The sequence below is a fragment of the Oncorhynchus keta genome, chromosome 3 (assembly GCF_023373465.1).
Source record: "Oncorhynchus keta strain PuntledgeMale-10-30-2019 chromosome 3, Oket_V2, whole genome shotgun sequence".
Lineage (NCBI taxonomy): Eukaryota > Metazoa > Chordata > Actinopteri > Salmoniformes > Salmonidae > Oncorhynchus > Oncorhynchus keta.
Genome location: NC_068423.1, coordinates 3,155,964 through 3,177,325, shown reverse-complemented (window position 1 = coordinate 3,177,325; position 21,362 = coordinate 3,155,964). Strand labels below are relative to the sequence as shown.

Here is a 21,362-nt window from a genome sequence, read left to right as displayed (position 1 = left end):
ACCTCCCCTTTACTCCTCTGGGCCAGAGTTTGTAGTGTGTGTCAGACAGTACAATTAGTATGTTTAGTGTTCTTGGGAGGAGCACTGTACCGTCAGCACAGTCTCAGTGTTAGGAATGCTAGTATGTGTTTTTTGCACTAGGCGCCATGTGTCTAGCGGGTGGGGTTGGTGTATGCGTGGCGTGCGTGCGTTTCCAGAATGGGGACTGTTCTCAGTAAGATTTTCGGAGAGGGACAGGGGCCAGGTTCTCATATGAGGTCAGCTCCTGCTGTACTAGGGACTTCGTAAAGGGCTTTTACAAGAGCTTTCTTGATTACTGATTTGCGTAGAATTAATGCTTATATGGAATGGTACAGCATGCAATAATCCAGTGTAAAGGCTAAAGATGTGTGTTTGTGTTGTAATTTGCTATTTAACATGCAATGACTTACGTGAGTTCGTATGTGTTTTTGAGCATGTGTTTTCATTGATACGGGTCTTTTTTATGGTGATAGCTGATACAACATTTTCCCAAGTTCGGATCAATAAGGTCTCTACTTTCTTTCTATAGCGCCTACCTTCTCCCATGCCTGCCTACCTCCCCCTCCTACCTCTAGTGTGGCTAGCTGTGCCCCATCCATCTGGATCCGGAAGGAGTAGAGGTGCTCAGGGCTGGGGTCTGGCAAGACAATGCATCCCTCCAGAGGCACAGGCTGCTGGGCCACTTTAGTCTTGCCCTTGTCCTGGTAAAACCACAGCTGCCCATTTTTTATCAGACACCAGTGGCTCCTCCAATGACTGTTAACCAGCACGTTGAGGTAACCTGAGAGAGGAACCGTATTGTTATAAGTTTACTTTGTCAATGTAAGTTTAACTTGTTGACATATCAATTAAGTCTACTGAATTTAAATAAATTGAATTATTATGTGGTGAGGGACAGAGAGAGGGGGGAGATTGTGAGAAAGAAATGGTGAAAGAGAGAATTTGTTATCCCTGTAATTACTGTACTGTACAGTCATGGCCAAAGGTTTTGAAAATGACACAACTATGACATTTTCAAAGTCTGCTGCCCCAGTTTGTATGATGGCAATTTGCATATACTCCAGAATGTTATGAAGGGTGATCAGATAAATTGCAATTAATTGCAAAGTCCCCAACTGAATCCCCCAAAAACATTTCCACTGCATTTCAGCCATGCCACAAAAGGAACAGCTGACATCATGTCAGTGATTCTCTTGTTAACACAGGTGTGAGTGTTGAAGAGGACAAGGCTAGAGATCACTTGGTCATGCTGATTGAGTTCGAATAACAGACTGGAAGCTTCAAAAGGAGGGTGGTGTTTGGAATCATTGTTCTTCCTCTGTCAACCATGGTTACCTGCAAGGAAACACGTCATTGCTTTGCACAAAAAGGGCTTCACAGGCAAGGATATTGCCAGTAAGATTGCACCTAGTGGTGCAAAAAAATCAACCATTTATCAGATCATCAATAACTTCAAGGAGTGCGGTTCAATTGTTGTGAAGAAGGCTTCAGGGCACCCAAGAAAGTCCAGCAAGCACCAGGACCGTCTCCTAAAGTTGATTCAGTTGCGGGATTGGGGCACCACCAGTACAGAGCTTGCTCAGGGAATTGCAGCAGCAGGCAGGTGTGAGTACATCTGCACACACAGTGAGGCGGAGACTTTTGGAGGATGGCCTGGTGTTAAGAAGGGCAGCAAAAAAGCCACTTTTCTCCAGGAAAAACATCAGGGACAGACTGATATTCTGCAAAAGGTACAGGGATTGTATTGCTGAGAACTGGGGTAAAGTCATTTTCTCTGATGAATCCCCTTTCCGATTGTTTGGGGCATCTGGGGAAAAAAAGCTTGTCCGGAGATGGTGAGCGCTACCATCAGTCCTGTGTCATGCCAAGAGTAAAGCATCCTGAGACCATTCATGTGTGGGGTTGCTTCTCAGCCAAGAGAGTGGGCTCACTCACAATTTTGCCTAAGAACACAGCCATGAATAAAGAATGGTACCAACACATTCTCCGAGAGCAACTTCTCCCAAACATCCAGGAACATCAATATTTTGGGTCCATGGCAGGGAAACTCCCCAGACCTTAATCCCATTGAGAACTTGTGGTCAATCCTCAAGAGGCGGGTGGACAAACAAAAACCCACAAATTCTGACAAACTCCAAGCATTGATTATGCAAGAATGGGCTGCCATCAGTCAGGATGTGGCCCAGAAGTTAATTGACAGCACGCCAGGGTGGATTGCAGAGGTCTTGAAAAAGAAGGGTCAACACTGCAAATATTGACTCTTTGCATCAACTTCATGTAATTGTCAGTAAAAGCCCTTGACACTTATGAAATGCTTGTAATTATACTTCAGTATTACATAGTAACATCTGACAAAAATATTTAAAGACACTGAAGCAGCAAACTGCGTGGAAATTAATATTTGTGTCATTCTCAAAACCTTTGGCTACGACTGTACAACTAATTGTGATCATTCATTGTATATTATACTTTCCTTTCCGTCATAATACATTTAATAAGTTCTTAAAGGCCTATTGCAACCAGCATTGGTCACCATATCATCGTTAAACCGTCAACACGCGCTAAGATCACAAAGCAAGGCTGATCTCAATTGCCACCACTATTGGCCAATGTATTACCACTCTGTAAAACTGATGTGTTGACTTCCAAGTCCTGGTTGCCGCCAACCTTTTTCAATATACTTTCCAGCTCTGGTGGATATTATCATTGGTACAAATAAAACCTACTCTTTGAGAAGTTTAAGAGAGAGTTATCTACAGTTGAAGTCAGAAGTTTACATACACTTAGGTTGGAGTCATTAAAACTTATTTTTCAACCACTCCACAAATTTCTTGTTAACAAACTAGTTATGGCAAGACGGTTAGGACATCTACTTTGTGCATGACACAAGTACTTTTTCCAACAATTGTTTACAGACATATTATTTCACTTATAATTCACTGTATCACAATTCCAGTGGGTCAGAAGTGTACATACACTAAGTTGACTTTGCCTTTAAACAGCTTGGGAAATTCCAGAAAATGATGTCATTGCTTTAGAAGCTTCTAATAGGCTAATTGACATAATTTGAGTCAACTGAAGGTGTACCTGTGGATGTGTTTCAAGGCCTACCTTCAAACTCAGTGCCTCTTTGCTTGACATCATGGGAAAACCAAAAGAAATCAGCCAAGACCTCAGAAAAATAATTGTAGACCTCCACAAGTCTGATTCCTCCCTGGCAGTATTGATGTTGTTTCATGTCCCTTTATTATTAAACTCACCACCTGGACTTGCGCCCCAACTCCCAGCGTCTACGTTACAACCACGGCACATCTACGATGGCAATTTACCTTCCACATTTTTATGAATGGAAAACTCATATATTGGTGTACTTACTTTTTCATTTCCAATTAATGTAATACATTAATAACAACTTGTGTTAATATGGTATTGTAATTTCTTATCAAGGGTTGAAAAATAAATCTCTCTGAACTGTCCATATCTAAAATTTGTAACAATAAACAGACAATCATGATTCAGTTAATATCTCTGTTTTCATTAAATCATAGTCTGATAAAAGTATTTCAAATGACACAAATTATATTCTAATTACGTTTGAAATTCAAGATGAAATGTTTGTATGAAAATACAATAAGTATTTATTATGAATTGCCAGCCTTGCGATTTTCAATGTTACCGATAGGTCAATATTTTTTGTGGGGCAGGAGTAGAGAACCTAGACACAGCTGTCTGGTATCAGACTCGCTTGACACGGTAACAACATGAGATCAACCGATCTGCTGGTTTAGTCTGGGATTTCAGTCCATGGGATTTCACTACATGTTAGTAGTGTTTTAAGAAATCCAGCGCTTATACACAGCTGCGTGTTAAGTTCTGCGTCTTGGTTGCAAACGAGCCTCTGTTTGCTTTGACCGTGTAAGATTTAGAGGAGGCTGGCGGGTAGAGGTATAGGAGGATGGGGTCATCGTAACCACTGGAATAGAATAGATGGAAGTGTATCAAACACAAAAAAGACATGGTTTCCATGTGCTTGATACCGTTCCATTACTTTCTTTGCAGCCATTACATTGAGCCCATCCTCCGATATCTTCAGCAACCCCCGGTAAAATGTCATTTCATGCCAACAATTTTTTTAATTTTTAAATGTTATTTTCATTTTTTATTTCACCTTTATTTAACCAGGTAGGCTAGTTGAGAACAAGTTCTCATTTGCAACTGCGACCTGGCCAGGATAAAGCATAGCAGTGTGAACAGACAACACAGAGTTACACATGGAGTAAACAATTAACCTGTTACTCCTACCCCCTACTTTTTCGAACATTCTGTTAAAAATCGCGCAACATTTCAGCGCCCTGCTGCTCATGCCAGGAATATAGTATATGCATATGATTAGTATGTGTGGATAGAAAACACTCAGACGTTTATAAAACTGGTTAAATCACGGCTGTGACTATAACAGAACGTGCGTTTCATCGAAAAGCGCAGGAAAATCTGATCACTGAAAAGTGGAAAATATATCAATGCGCCACTTGCATGAATTGTCTATGGGAAAGCAAATTACCTGGAGCCGAGATTGCAATTCCTACAGCTTCCACACAATGTCAACAGTCTTGTCATTTGCCTAGGCTTTGTTTCTTGGTCAAACGAAGAAGAGACAGACGATTTCTTCAGGTCTCGGACCGGATATTTTGGTTGAGATTTACCCGGACATTATTTACAGACGTACCCCTATAGAATATACATCGCCTCGTGATCAATTTGATCGCTTATTAACATTTACTAATACCTAAAGTTGCATTACAAAAGTATTTTGAAGTGTTTTGTGAAAGTTTATCGTCAACTTTTTTTATTTTAAAAAATGACGTTACGTTATAAGACGCTATTTTTTTTTGTTTATCACACAGTCTTCATAGATCGATATCTAGGCTATATATGGACCGATTTAATCGAAAAAAAGACCCAATAGTGATTATGGGACAAACAAAGGAGTGCCAACAAAGAAGATGGTCAAAGGTAATGAATGTTTTATATTTTATTTGTGCAGTTTGTGTAGCGCCGACTATGCTAATTATTTTGTTTACGTCCCCTGCGGGTCTTTTGGGGTGTTACATGCTACATGCTTTCGCCGAAAAGCATTTTAAAAATCTGACTTGTTGCCTGGATTCACAACGAGTGTAGCTTTAATTCAATACCCTGCATGTGTATTTTAATGAACGTTTGAGTTTTAACTAGTACTATTAGCATTTAGCGTAGCGCATTTGCATTTCCAGATGTCTAGACGGGACGCTTGCGTGTCAGGTAGGAGCAAGAGGTTTTAACAAGTCAATAACACAGTAGAAAAAAAGGGGGAGTCTATATACATTGTGTGCAAAAGGCATGAGGAGGTAGGCGAATAATTACAATTTTGCAGATTAACACTGGAGTGATAAATGATCAGATGGTCATGTACAGGTAGAGATATTGGTGTGCAAAAGAGCAGAAAAGTAAATAAATAAAAACAGTATGGGGATAAGGTAGGTAAAAATGGGTGGGCTATTTACCTATAGACTATGTACAGCTGCAGCGATCAGTTAGCTGCTCAGATAGCAGCTGTTTGAAGTTGGTGAGGGAGATAAAAGTCTCCAACTTCAGCGATTTTTGCAATTCGTTCCAGGCACAGGCAGCAGAGAACTGGAACGAAAGGCGGCCAAATGAGGTGTTGGCTTTAGGGATGATCAGTGAGATACACCTGCTGGAGCGCGTGCTACAGATGGGTGATGCCATCGTGACCAGTGAACTGAGATAAGGCGGAGCTTTACCTAGCATGGACTTGTAGATGACCTGGAGCCAGTGGGTCTGGCGATGAATATGTAGTGAGGGCCAGCCGACTAGAGCATACAAGTCGCAGTGGTGGGTAGTATAAGGTGCTTTAGTGACAAAACGGATGGCACTGTAATAAACTGCATCCAGTTTGCTGAGTTGAGTGTTGGAAGCAATTTTGTAGATGACATCGCCGAAGTCGAGGATCGGTAGGATAGTCAGTTTTACTAGGGTAAGTTTGGCGGCGTGAGTGAAGGAGGCTTTGTTGCGGAATAGAAAGCAGACTCTTGATTTGATTTTCGATTGGAGATGTTTGATATGAGTCTGGAAGGAGAGTTTACAGTCTAGCCAGACACCTAGGTACTTATAGATGTCCACATATTCAAGGTCGGAACCATCCAGGGTGTTGATGCTGGTCAGGTGTGCGGGTGCAGGCAGCGAACGGTTGAAAAGCATGCATTTGGTTTTACTAGCGTTTATTAACATTTACATTTTTACATTTAAGTCATTTAGCAGACGCTCTTATCCAGAGCGACTTACAAATTGGTGCATTCACCTTATGACATCCATTAAGAGCAGTTGGAGGCCACGGAAGGAGTGTTGTATGGCATTGAAGCTCGTTTGGAGGTTAGATAGCACAGTGTCCAAGGACGGGCCGGAAGTATATAGAATGGTGTCGTCTGCGTAGAGGTGGATCAGGGAATCGCCCGCAGCAAGAGCAACATCATTGATATATACAGAGAAAAGAGTCGGCCCGAGGATTGAACCCTGTGGCACCCCCATAGAGACTGCCAGAGGACCGGACAGCATGCCCTCCGATTTGACACACTGAACTCTGTCTGCAAAGTAATTGGTGAACCAGGCAAGGCAGTAATCCGAAACCCGAGGCTACTGAGTCTGCCGATAAGAATATGGTGATTGACAGAGTCGAAAGCCTTGGCAAGGTCGATGAAGACGGCTGCACAGTACTGTCTTTTATCGATGGCGGTTAGGATATCGTTTAGTACCTTGAGCGTGGCTGAGGTGCACCCGTGACCGGCTCGGAAACCAGATTGCACAGCGGAGAAGGTACGGTGGGATTCGAGATGGTCAGTGACCTGTTTGTTGACTTGGCTTTCGAAGACCTTAGATAGGCAGGGCAGGATGGATATAGGTCTGTAACAGTTTGGGTCCAGGGTGTCTCCCCTTTGAAGAGGGGATGACTGCGGCAGCTTTCAATCCTTGGGGATCTCAGACGATATGAAAGAGAGGTTGAACAGGCTGGTAATAGGGGTTGCGACAATGGCAGCGGATAGTTTCAGAAATAGAGGGTCCAGATTGTCAAGCCCAGCTGATTTGTACGGGTCCAGGTTTTGCAGCTCTTTCAGAACATCTGCTATCTGGATTTGGGTAAAGGAGAACCTGCAGAGGCTTGGGCGAGTAGCTGCGAGGGGGGAGCTGTTGGCCGAGGTTGGAGTAGCCAGGTGGAAGGCATGGCCAGCCGTTGAGAAATGCTTGTTGAAGTTTTCAGTAATCATGGATTTTATCGGTGGTGACCGTGTTACCTAGCCTCAGTGCAGTGGGCAGCTGGGAGGAGGTGCTCTTGTTCTCCATGGACTTCACAGTGTCCCAGAACTTTTTGGAGTTGGAGCTACAGGATGCAAACTTCTGCCTGAAGAAGCTGGCCTTAGCTTTCCCTGACTGACTGTGTGTATTGGTTCCTGACTTCCCTGAACAGTTGTATATCGCGGGGACTATTCGATGCTATTGCAGTCCGCCACAGGATGTTTTTGTGCTAGTCGAGGGCAGTCAGGTCTGGAGTGAACCAAGGGCTATATCTGTTCTTAGTTCTGTATTTTTTGAACGGAGCATGCTTATCTAAAATGGTGAGGAAGTTACTTTTAAAGAATGACCAGGCATCCTCAACTGACGGGATGAGGTCAATGTCCTTCCAGGATACCCGGGCCAGGTGGATTAGAAAGGCCTGCTCACAGAAGTGTTTTAGGGAGCGTTTGACAATGATGAGGGGTGGTCGTTTGACTGCAGAGATCCTGGTTGAAGACAGCGGAGGTGTATTTGGAGGGCCAGTTGGTCAGGATGACGTCTATGAGGGTGCCCTTGTTTACAGATTTAGGGTTGTACCTGGTGGGTTCCTTGATGATTTGTGTGAGATTGAGGGCATCTAGCTTAGATTGTAGGACTGCCGGGTGTTAAGCATATCCCAGTTTAGGTCACCTAACAGAACAAACTCTGAAGCTCGATGGGGGGCGATCAATTCACAAATGGTGTCCAGGGCACAGCTGGGAGCTGAGGGGGGTCGGTAGCAGGCGGCAACAGTGAGATACTTATTTCTGGAGAGAGTCATTTTCAAAATTAGTAGTTCGAACTGTTTGGGTATGGACCTGGAAAGTATGACATTACTTTGCAGGCTATCTCTGCAGTAGACTGCAACTCCTCCCCCTTTGGCAGTTCTATCTTGACGGAAAATGTTATAGTTGGGTATGGAAATCTCAGAATTTTTGGTGGCCTTCCTGAGCCAGGATTCAGACACGGCAACAAATTGAAAGGAAAGAAGGAGGGGAAAGGAAAGTGAAGACCAGATAGAGAAGACGGAATGACAGAGACAAAGAGCAGGTGAATGAGGAGACAAGAAAAATAAAGTGAAAAAGAGAGAGGTCTGGATTCAAATAAACCGCAATGTGCAGACATTGCACTGCATTGCGGTTTGTTTGAATCCTTTCCAGTGACTTTGTCTGTACTGTATGTTAACAGGGTAATGGCTGATTTGCCTATCTCTGGAGGCCATCTCCACTCACCTGAGGTGTCGACACATTTCTCCGGACTGTCTAAGGAAGAGGTCTTCTTCTTGCCAATGTTCATTAAGTTACTGAACTTCAGACCTGCACTGTATTTCTTCTTCACTGTAAAGGATGAAGGCAGAAAAAGGTTCTAAACCAAGAGACCCAACAAGCGATTACTTCTGTAAACAATCAAGAACAAGGTTAAGCAGAGCATTACATTATGTGGTTGGATTGATGTTAATGGGAGTGATGCAAATTCATCCACAAGACTGCTATATTCTCTCAAATGACTTACTAAGTTGATTGAAACCAATAACAACCATTTAGAAATGGACCATTCTAAAATTCCTGGACTTTAAACCCCTAGTAGTGACAGTTACTGTGTTGTCCTCAGTCTAATCATGGAAACATAACGTAAAACTTAAATTAAAAACCCAGGCATTTATTTTCTTAAATCACTGAACACAACAGGCACTGAGAGACAGGCTTCTATTTGAGCCAGGCGTCTTATTTCATTCACATAGGTAATTGTTTAATTCCAACGTTCACTTCCAGGATGTTAATACATTGCTTCATTTCCTGCTCTAACGTGTTATTATTGCCTCTACTAAAACAATAAAAAAAAGAAAAAAATTCCTTGACAGAATAATTATTCTCCTCTAAGACAGTGCATTTTCATACTTTGGCCACTAGAGGGCGATCAGACAATTGTACTCCTGAAGTTGTTGACTGTTTTTGTGCTTGCCATTGGCTAGCAGTTATCAGCTGTTAGAAGCCAATGGCTAGTATTGGTGATAAAATGGATGATTGCCATAATTTCTTTGAATTACTGAATTATTTAATTTAGCAAATCAAACATTAAACCTCCTTTAAAATACGATGGTAATTCATGGTAACCTCATAAGCAATTAATTTAGACACTAAGATTATTTGAAACAGGTGTTTATTTGCTGAAACGTGTGCGGTTGACCGGCTATTAAAAGTGACAGCCGGCTATTTGAGACTGTGTTTAATTGAAGTTTTCCGGTAACTCAAAAGTAAAACTTACGATAACACCTCGACTGAAACATAACTGAAGAGTTACTCTTACAAAAAATGTCACCTACTGTTCAGCGTGTACTAGACAAAATATGCATGCTTCACTGTAAATTGTGTTAAGGTCATTACAAGAGTATATTTATATATTCATAATCGGCAATCTCCCAAAATCGATTGGCTCAGGAAAGTACTTAGCTACTTTAATCAGGTTTACATCTAACCTTTTTATGCGAGTAAAGTACATGTCGGATAAAAAATGTTGCAACAGGCCTGATGGAAACAGCAAATTTGGCAGTAAACTTTCCGAATGTCGACAAAACAAAATATGCTAGACAAGGTGGGCTCTTTTTGTGTATGGAAAATTAATTATGTGAGAAATAACCAATAACCATCATGCAAATATTGATATAATAACCATCATATCAAAGTAAACTTGGAGTCACACCATGATATGTTGTGTGGTCTTTTCACTGTGACTCGGGAAAGCATGCAGTTTACTAGGTTAAATAAATTATGATGAACTTCACAGGGTGGTGAAAGTACAGGGTGATAAATATTGAGGGTCTTATTCTGGTGACATGATGATCTATGCTTGGCTACCGTTTGGCAATTAAAAATCTTGCTCTTTCATTCATAATAATCTCATCATGCATTAGGCTATACCTGCACTGTATCTGCGAGCTGATGTCTAAAGCACGGTTTTCCAAATTCTGTCCTGGGGCACCCCCTGGGTGCATATTTTGAGTTTTGCCCTAGCATTACACAGCTGATTCAAATAACCAACTCATCATCAAGCTTTCATTATTTGAACCAGTGCTAGGGCAAAGAACTAAACGTGGGGAAATGTGTTTTTATGTGGATTTTAGAATATTCACATTACAATCTCTCACCAATTGGATGGAAACCTAGACACTTTACTTTATAATTGACACTTGGTAACGTTATCCTTACTATCTTCAATTTAAGAGTAAGGGCACATTAAAGAAAATGATGTGTTGTTTGGATGGTCCAACTGCTGGGTAGCAGGCAGTGGGTCAAATAGTTGGGGTATTTTCTTTAAACGAGCATGGTTGGGTTGTTGAGGCTGGGTTACTGATACTGGGTTCTTGAGATATGACCCAGCAGATCAGATCAGAAGACTGGAGGCCTGGTTTTACTGGGGGCGTGGCTTTCAGGTACTTGTTTTTGGCCACCCATGATTATAAATGTCATTCTGGTTCATCTGTTCTGTTGTTTTGTATCATCTGTTGTATTGTATTGTATCACATGTTAAGGTTGAACACTGATACTTTTGTAGCTCTAATTGGTTCTTCAAGAGCCTATGCATAGCCCAATGTTGGAATAGTTACCACTTTGTTGCAATAAATGTACATTTCAATGTTATTAATAATTTTTAAAATTAAATATTCCATGAAACTGTATATTTGCATTGCACAAACTTAACATGATGAACAAGAATGACATGTATTGTCACGGGTGGCCAAAAATAACTATATGAAACAATTCCCCTAATAGGCCACACCACCTAAAAATAACCTATGGATTAGATTGCATTAAAAAAGACCCAGCTGCTGGGTCAACCCAGCATGCAAGTTAACAAAAACCCAACTATGGTTAAATTAACCCATGTTTGAGTAATCCCCAAAAGACTTAACATTATTATCAGCGAAATCCTCCAGTTAGGATCATTCTGGGGGGAAGCGTTCCCTAGGTACAGATCTAGGATGGATCAGCTTCTTCTCCCCCAATCCTAACCCCAAGCCTATAGTGGCAACTTCCCCATAATTGGTGAGGATCAGAGCTGAGACGTTACTCACCATCTTTAGTTTCAAGGGTCTCAGCGTGGCTGTCTGTGCTGCTGCCACTTTCAGAAGTAACTGAGTACCTCTCACTGAGCTCCCCCTGCGTATAGAGACCACCACACACACATTTACTATACACACACACACAACTTAATCACACACACACACACACAGACTCTACTCAAACATAAACAATTGTACACAACTCTTGTGAATCATGATTGACAATTGATTGTGGTTTTCAATCCATTGCTGCCGGACCCCCAAGGTGTGGGCATTTTTGTTCGAGCCCAGCACTTACGTCATCTGATTCAATCAGGCCCTTTCTACAAGCTCCCAGCAACAAGGGAACAGAAAGCATGTCCCATGTTCCCTATTGAAACCCCATGATGAAATAGTTACTTGTACTTACACTAGTCAGATAAAACCTTGTTTGACAGCAGCTTTGGAACTTTAACATATAACCAAGTTATAACCAATCTAATCTCGGAAACCCATAACTAAAATATTGCTTGATTAAGTTCTGGGGTAGACGTGTTACAAAATATACTAGAACGTGGAGCGGAAGCAGGGTGGTAGCTCCAGCCCCCTCTATTTGCAATTTACTTGCAAGTATTCACACCCCTTGACTTTTTCCATATTTTGTTGTTACAACCTGAATTTAAAATGGATTAAATGTAGATTTTGTTTTCCACTGGCCTACACACAATACCCCATAATGTGAACGTGGAATTGTCTTCACCATTTAAAAACATTTTTTTTTACAAGTTAATTGGTAGATGGGTAAAAACAACAAACCCCAAAGGTGCCTAATTTCTACACTGAACAAAAATATAAACGCAGCATGTAAAGTGTTGGGCCAATGTTTCAAGAGCTGAAATAATAGATCCCAGACATTTTTAATATGCACAAAAAGCTTACTTCTCTCAAATTTAGTTTAGAGCAGCAAAAATAAATGTTTTGTCATACCTGTGGTATACGATCTGATATACCATGGCTGTCAGCCAATCAGCATTCAGGGCCTGAACCACCCAGTTTATAATATCTCTTTGCGCATGGTGAAGTTATTAATTCCACTTTGGATGGTGTATCAATACACCCAGTCACTACAAAGATACTTCCTAATTCAGTTGCCGGAGAAGAAGGAAACCTCTCAGGGATTTCACATGAGGTGAATGGTGACTTTTAAACAGTTGCGATGTTTAAAGGTTGTGATAGGAGAAAACTGAGGATGGATCCACAACATTGTAGTTACTCTACAATACTGTCAGGATTTGGCCAGGGTTGTTCCGGTTTTTGGTCACTAGATGCCCCCATTGTGCCTTTTGACCTTTTGTTTTCCCTTGATCCCCATTATTATTTGCACCTGTGCCTCGTTTCCCCTGATTGTATTTAAACCCTTTGTTTTCCTCAGTCCTTTGCTCTGTGTCTGTATGTTAGCACTTAGCCCTAGTACTCTGTGAACTCTTGTTGATCCCGGTGGACTCTCTTGTGGAATTCTGTTTTTTTTTCTTGTTTGTTTGTTTTTTGAGTATTTTTTTAGGCTTTTTGTGCTATACCTTCCACCTTGTGGATTTACCTTTTGAGGTTGTGGAGTTACATGTTTTCCTGAAGAACTTAACTTTTTACTTCATTAAATACACCGTCTCAAGTACTGCTGTGTCTGCCTCATCTTCTGGGTTCTGCCAACTATTCGTGGCTCAGTTGGTTAAGTGACTGTTTCTCACTCCAGAGACCCGGGTTCGTAACCGGGTCCTGACAAATACTAACCTAAATGAGTAAAAAGTAGGAGTGAAAAGTAGGAAGCCTGTACAGAATAAAAATACTTTAAAACATGCAACCTGTTTGCAATAAGGCACTAAAGTAAAACTGCAAAAAACATGGCAAAGAAATTAACTTTATGTCCTGAATAGAAAGCGTTAAATTTGGGGCAAATCCAACATAACATCACTGAGTACCAGTCCTTATGTTTTCAAATGGTCTTGGCTGCATCATGTTATGGGTATGCTTGTCATCGGCATGAACTGGGGAGTTTTTCAGGATAACAAAGAAACGGAATGGAGTTAAGCACAGGCAAAATCCTAGAGGAAAACCTGGTTCGGTCTGTTTTCCAACAGACACAGAGACACATTCACCATTCAGCAGTTCAATAACCTAAAACACAAAGCCAAATATACACTGCAGTTGCTTACCAAGATGACAATGAATGTTCCTGAGTGGCCTAGTTACAGTTTTGACTTAAATCGACTTGAAAATCTACCTTTGCAAACATTTCTAAAAGCATGTTTTCACTTTCTCATTATGGGGTATTGTGTAAAACGTAAATGAAACGTACGCTTTTGTCTACGGTTTCGTCCTCTTTCTTGAACTGTTCGGCTTGATTTTATTTAATATTCTTTTGTATATATGTGAGAAAAGAAAAATACAATTTAACCCATTTTTAATTCAGGCTGTATCAACAAAATGTGGAATACGTCAAGGGGTATAAACACTTTCTGAAGGCACTTTATGTCCCTTCCTTTGTTAAATGTTAAAGATGCGAACACCAAATGATCGGTGACGAAAAATCTGCGCATCGTAAAAAAGTTCCTTGTTACTCATCGCATCCCACAGTCTGTTGACATACGCTACGATACCAGTTATGTTATGTGTCTCTGTCCATGAGAGACTATAACCAATCTCACCCAATAGCCATAACTACCAGTAAATAAATTCATTGTGTTCTATTGATGGTGTTCTACCTTAGTGCAAATGAGTCGTGAGGAGTCGGACACAAAGTGCTGCATCTCAGAGCCCTCTGCTGGTTTAGGGCTGATTTCCTGGATCACCTGATGGGGGAGACAAGGAAACAAGACCAATAGCCCCTTTCCCTTTCTGAGCATCTGGAAAAGCTATATATCAATCCAATCCATTATCCTCATTGACATTATTGTAACTATCAGGGTTGGGGATTTATTCCATTTTAATTCAGGAAATCAACAGAAATTCAAACTTTCCTCATTGAAAAGCAAATTGTGAAAATGTAAATTAGAAATTCTGTTTACGACCTGAATTGACTGAATTAAAATGGAATTGACTCAAACACTGCGGTGACAACAATACAGTCGGACTCCAACCCCCACCAATAGTCTCTCCATCTCCAGTCCCTATACCTTGAGCCACAGCTCTGTCTGCTCCTTGCTCTGCAGGCCCAGAACGATGGCCTCTCCTCCCATGGGGATGATTTTCAGCTTGTGCTCCTTCCTCTTGGGCTGCTTCTCCTTGTAGACCACGCTGCATCCCAGCAGGCTCACGTCCAACAGCGGCATCTGCTCCTTGGAGCTCTTGTAGCACTATTGGAACATCAAGAGGGTACAGTGGTTGGTGATGGAAATATGGCTTAGTTGGTTGGAGCAACTCATTCCAGGGAGGTGCACATTTTTGTCCTAGCCCAGCACTAGCATACAGTGCCTTTAGAAGGTATTCACACCCTTTGACTGTTTCCATTTTTTTTTGTGTTGAAGCCTGACTTTAAAATGGATTAAATGCATGTGTTTTATCACCTACACTGAATACCCCATAATGTTAAACTGAGGATGGATCAACAACATTGTAGTTACTCCACAATACGAACTTTATTGACAGAGTGAAAAGAACGAAGCCTGTACAGAATAAAAATATTCCTAAACATGCATCCTGTTTGCAACAAGGTATTAAAGTAATACCGCAAACAATCTGGCAAAGCAATACATTTTTTTCCTGAATACAAAGCGTTACGTTTGTGGCAAATCCAATACAACACATGACTGAGTACCACTCTCCATATTTTCAATCATAGTGGTGACTGCATCATGTTATGGGTATGCTTGTAATCATTAAGGACTGGGGAGTTTTTCAGGATACAAAAGAAACTGAAGCACGGGAAAAACCCTATAGGAAAACCTGGTTCAGTCTGCTTTCCACCACACTGGGATACTCATTTGCCTTTCAGCAGGACAATAAACTAAAACAACCTGCCCAGGGACTGCGGTTGAAAATTAGCCGGCTGGCTAAAACCGGCACTTTTACTGAAACGTTGATTAATGTGCACTGTCCCTGTAAAAATAAAATAAACTAAACTAAACTAAACAGGGCCAAATCTACACTGGAATTGCTTACCAAGAACGCAGTAAATGTGAATGAGTTACAGTTTTGACTTAAATCTACTTGAAAATCTATGGCAAGATCTGAAATGGTTGACTAACAATGATCAACAACCAATTTGACAGAGCTTGAAGAATTTTTAAAATAATAATGGGCTAATGTTGCACAATCCTGGTGTGGAAAGCTCTTAGAGATGTACCCAGAAAGACTCACAGCTGTAATTGCTGTAACATAACACAAGGTGGAATAGGTATAGATATGAATACTTTCTGAAAGAACTACACATGATTCAAGTGCTTGCTATTAGTTGATAAGTAGAATCAGTTAGTGTTAGTGTGGGGTTATAACACAAATGTGCTCACTCAGGGTGGCCCCCAGAAATGGACTGAGAAACATTGGGTTGGAGTGCATTATGGTTGTGGGTTTGATTGTGCCATGCCTACTCCTGCTCCCCGCTCCAGCACTCGCCGTGGCCGGTCTACTAACCACCGGTTCTGGCAACCATCATTACGCACACCTGCTACCCATCGTTACCCACACCTAGACCTCATCATCACCTGGATTACTCTCCCTTTATTTAGCCCTCAGTAGCCTCAGTCAGTATTGGTTTTGGTCACGTTCAGTCTGTCTCCCGTTTTGTTTATCTGCTTTATTCTTATCATTAAACTCATTTTCTGCACCTGCTTCCTGACTCGCAGTGTATTTGTTACAGAATACTGCCTCTCTATATGGAAGAAGCAGAAGAGAAAGACATCTCCCAGACCGTCGGCGAACAGGGACACCTACTCCGCCAACACCACAATCAGCTGGCACAACTGGGTGCGGCTATGGATGAGGTCCTCCGGGTCCTCAAACGGCAAGACATCCCGAGAGGATTCACCTCCAACTAGCAGAGGGCCTCCTACCATGAGTCATCCCAGCGAGCCAGCCCCCCAGCCTACCCAGCACTCCGCCCAGGTTAACGATGCCCGACTGTCCCTCCCGGACAAATATGACAGGACTCCATCCAAATGCCGTGGCTTCCTACTCCAGTGCTCCCTCTATTTCTCCCATCAGATGGGAGCCCCCACCACTGAGAGGTCCAAGGTTGCCGTGGTCATTTCCCTGCTAACTGGGCGGGTGATGGAGTGGGCTACGGCCATCTGGGAGAGGAAGAGCTGAGTTCTGTTCAGGGCTGTCTTCAACCATCCAATGGAGGGCAGAGAGGGAGGTGAGTGACTACTTCAACTCCGGCAGGGTGCCCAGACCGCTGCAGAGTACATCCTCACCTGCCGGACCGTAGCAGCCTCTAGCGAATGGAATGAACCGGCACTCCGCACCCTATTCCCGAAGAAGACTGAGCGAGGAGGTCCAGACAGAGTTGGCGTGCCTGGACAACCTTCTTCGGGAGCACCAGCGCCCCCCTCTTCCTGAACCCATGTAGGTAGGGGCCACACACCTCCCAGCGGCAGAGCAGCGTAACCTGAAACAGATGGGGCTCTGATCCTATTGCGACCAGGAGGGGCACAAGCTTCAGCGGTGTCTCAACTCGGGGTCCACAGGGGCAGAGCAGCGGCCCCGTGATCATCTGTCACCTGGAGTTGGTGTTAGTATTCCATCATCATTGCTTTCTGCCAAACTGTCCCTGGTTTCTATTTCACTGGCTGTCCCTCGTGTTGTCTCTACAGCCCTAGTGGACTCCGGTGCCGCAGGGAATTTCATTGACCAGACCCGTGCCTCCTCTCTGAACATCACCTCGTGCCCACTCTGCTCTCCTCTTCAGGTCCAAGCCCTGGATAATTGAACAGTGGGATCTGGTACAATAATGCATATCACCACTCACCAGCACCCAAGCACCAAGAAAAGCCTTCCTTCCTCATCATCAACCCACCCATACACAAAGTCATGACGTTGGAGCCTCCCGTGGCACCAACGTCATGACCCCACCATCTCCTAGTAAAGGATGAAAATCACCGCCTGGAAGAACTGCTTTTTCTTACACTGTGGTCCCACTTCGATTGAGAGACCTGTGGTTGCCCTCCAGACCGACATCCTGGAGGTTTACCAGGATCTCTGGGAGGTTTTCTCCAAGAGACGCCACCCGTCTCCCTCCTCATCACCCCTGGGACTGTGCCATTGACATGCTTGCAGGCTCTGTGCCTCCGCACAGCCACATCTACCCTCTGTCAGTGGCTGAAACCGATGCCATGGAGGAATACATCCAGGAGGTTCTCCAACAGGGTTTCATCCGCCCATCCACCTCCCTTCCGTCGGCAGGCTTCTTCTTCATGACCAAAAAGGATGGAGGTCTACGTCCGTGCATCGATTACAGAGGCCTCAATTCCACCACTACCAAGTACCGCTACCTTCTCCAGTTGGTGCCGGCCACTATCGAACAGCTTCGCGGGGCATGTATTCTTTTTACAAAACTGGACCTGTGGAGTTCCTACAAATTGATCCGGGATGAATGGAAAATGGTCTTCAGCACGATGTCTGGGCACTATGAGTACAAGGTGATACCTTACAGATTAGCCAATGCTCCGTCTGTGTTTCAGGCATTCGTAAACGAGGTGTTCCGGGACATGCTCGTGCGCCAGGTGGTTGTGTATAATCGACAACATCCTGGTCTACTCGGACACCATGGAGGATCACATCGCCCACGTCCGAGTAGTCCGTTGGCGCTTCTTGGAGAACCGCCTGTATTCGAAAGCGGAAAAGTGCCAGTTCCATCAGGTCGCTGTCTCCTTGGGATACCAGATCAGGCCACAGGGAGTGATGATGGGTGAAAGGAAGGTTGAGCCAGTCCCAACCACCGTAAAGGGGCTACAACGGTTTTTGGGGTTTTCCAACTTCTTTTTGGGGTTTGCCAAGAACTTTAGCTCCACTGCCTCTCCTCAAGGGTGATCCCCGTAAGGTGGTGTAGAGTCCTGCAGCCGATGAGGCCTTCCTCCTACTGAAGGGGCATTTCACCTCCGACCATTGCTGAAACACCCAGATCCTATGCTGCCCTTAGTGGTGGAGGTGGACGCCTCAGAAGTGGGTGTGGGGGTCGTCGTGTCCCAGCGCCAAGGTAACCCACAGAAATTGTATCCATGTGCATACTACGCAAAGAAACTGTCCCCTGCAGAGAGGAACTATGACGTCACTAACGGGAGTTCCTGGCGGTGAAGTTGGCATTAGAGGAGTGGAGACACTGGCTGGAGGGCACAAGGATACATTTCTCACTAACCACTGGAACTCGGAGTACATACGGACCTGACTCCATTTTGCTCATCCCGTCCTATAGGCAGAAACTCAAACAGGATGTATCGGTGACAAGAACTATTCAATGGCTGGTCTGTCCAATCGGAATCCACACTTAAATTTTATGTTCTGGGTAGCTTCAGAGAATAATATTGATCTATACGCTGATTCGGTGAGTGAGTTTATAAGTAAGTGATTTGGAGATGTACCCACTGTGACTATTAAAACCTACCCTAACCGGAAACCGTGGATAGATGGCAGCATTCGTGCAAAACTGAAAGCTCGAACCACCGTATTTAACCATGGAAAGATGACTGGGAATATGGTCAAATACAAACAGTGTAGTTATTCCCTCCGCAAGGCAAATAAGAGAAATGTTGGTATAGGGACAAAGTGGTCGCAATTCAACGACTCAGACACGAGATGGATGTGGCAGGGTCTATGGGCAATCACGGACTACAAGAAAACCAGCCATGTCAAGGACACCGACATCTTGCTTCCAGGCAAACTAAACTCCTTTGCCCGCTTTGAGGATAATACAGTGCCACCGACGTGGCCTGCTACCAAGGACTGTGGGCTCTCCCTCTCCTTGTCCGTGGCCGACGTGAGTAAGAACATTACACGTGGCCCAGACGGCATCCCTAGCCGCATCCTCAGAGCATTTGCAGAACAGCTGGCTTGTGTTGTTCTGGACATATTCAATCTCTCCCTATCCCAGTCTGCTGTCCCCAGATACTTCAAGATGGCCACCATTGTTCCTGTACCCAAGAAGGCAAAGGTAACTGAACTAAATGACTATCGCCCCGCAGCACTCACCTCTGTCAACATGAAGTACTTTGAGAAAGACTAGTCAAGGATCATATTACCTCCACCTTACCTGTCACCCTAGACCCACTTCAATATGCATACCACCCCAATAGGTTCACAGACAAAGCAATCGCCATCACACTGCAAACTGCCCTATCCCATCTGGACAAGAGGAATACCCATGTAAGAATGCTGTTCATTGACTACAGCTCAGCATTCAACACCATAGTACCCTACAAGCTCATGTTTATGCTTGAGGCCCTGGGTCTGAACCCCACCCTGTGCAATGGGTCCTGGATTTCCTGAAGGGCCGCCCCCAGGTGGTAAAAGTAGGAAACAACATCCCCACTTTGCTGATCTTCAACACTGGAGCCCCACAAGGGTGCGCGCTCAGCCTCCTCATGTACTCCCTGTTCACCCATGACTACATGGCAATGCACGCCTCCTACTCAATTATCAAGTTTGCAGACGACACAACAATAGTAGGCTTTAACACAAACAATGACGAGACAGGTGAGGAGGTCTGGAAAACAACCTCTCACTCAACGTCAAAAAAACAAAGGAGATGATCGTGGACCTTAGGAAAAAGCAGAGGGAGCACCCCCTATCCACATCGATGGGACAGCAGCGCAGAAGGTGGAACGTTTTAAGTTCCTCGGCATACACATCACGGACAAACTGAAATGGTCCACCCACATAGATAGTGTGGTGAAGAAAGCGCAACAGCGCCTCTTCAACCTCAGAAGGCTGAAGAAATTTGGCTTGTTACCTAAAACTCTTACAAACTTTTACAGATGCACAATTGAGAGAATCCTGTCGGGCTGTATCACGGCCTGGTACGGCAACTGCACCGTCCACAACCGCAGGGCTCTCCAGAGGGTGGTGCGGTCTGCACAGCGCATCACCGGGGACAAACTACCACACTTCAGGACACCTACAGCACCCGTTGTTACAGGAAAGCCAAAAAGATCATCAAAGACAACAACCACCTGAGCCACTGCCTGTTCATCCCGCTACTATCCAGAAGGCGAGGTCAGCACAGGTGCATCAAAGCTGGCACCGAGAGACTGAAAAATAGCTTCAAGGCCATCAGACTGTTAAACAGCTGTCACTAACACAGAGAGGATGCTGCCTACATACAGACTTGAAATCATTAGCCACTTTAATAAATAGACCACTAGTCACTTTAATAATGACACTTTAATAATGTTTACATATCTTGCATTACTCATCCCATATGTATATACTGTACTTTATACCATCTATTGCATCTTGCCTATGCCACTCGCTCATCCACCGCTTTACTTAGATTTGTGTGTATTAGGTAGTTGTTGTGAAATTGTTAGATTACTTGTTCACCTTTTTGGGATAGGGGGCAGCATTTTCACTTTTGGATGAATAGCGTGCCCAGAGTGAACCTCCTACTCTATCCCAGATGCTAATATATGCATATTATTATTAGTATTGGATAGAAAACACTCTGAAGTTTCTAAAACTGTTTGAATCATGTCTGTGAGTATAACAGAACTTATTTAGCAGGCGAAACCCAGAGGACAAACCATTCAGATTTCTTTTTGAGGTCACTCTCTTTTCAATGGCTTTTCATTGGGAATCCAGATTTCTAAGGGACCTTCTTGCAGTTCCTATCGCTTCCACTGTGTAATATTTGTGTTGTGGAGAAATTACCAGGCAGGAGACGGGAGTACAGCTAGTTTTCGTTTAGACAAAACCCCTCGTGCTCTACAGTTCCCGGCACCCTAGTGCGCATGTG

General features: G+C 43.5%; 1 protein-coding gene across 3 annotated transcripts in view; it reads right to left on the bottom strand.

The window, feature by feature from the left end:
- Window positions 1-21,362, bottom strand: part of afap1l2 (actin filament associated protein 1-like 2) — a 124,993-nt gene that overhangs the window by 28,148 nt on the left and 75,483 nt on the right. For all 3 annotated transcript variants that reach the window (XM_035744951.2, XM_035744940.2, XM_035744960.2), the window contains exons 7-11: window positions 14,593-14,772; window positions 14,182-14,268; window positions 11,456-11,540; window positions 8,616-8,720; window positions 591-802 (exon numbers count right to left, since the gene is read on the bottom strand). In XM_035744951.2, the coding sequence (XP_035600844.1) occupies window positions 591-802; window positions 8,616-8,720; window positions 11,456-11,540; window positions 14,182-14,268; window positions 14,593-14,772 (669 nt within the window). The remainder of the gene's footprint in view (window positions 1-590; window positions 803-8,615; window positions 8,721-11,455; window positions 11,541-14,181; window positions 14,269-14,592; window positions 14,773-21,362) is intronic.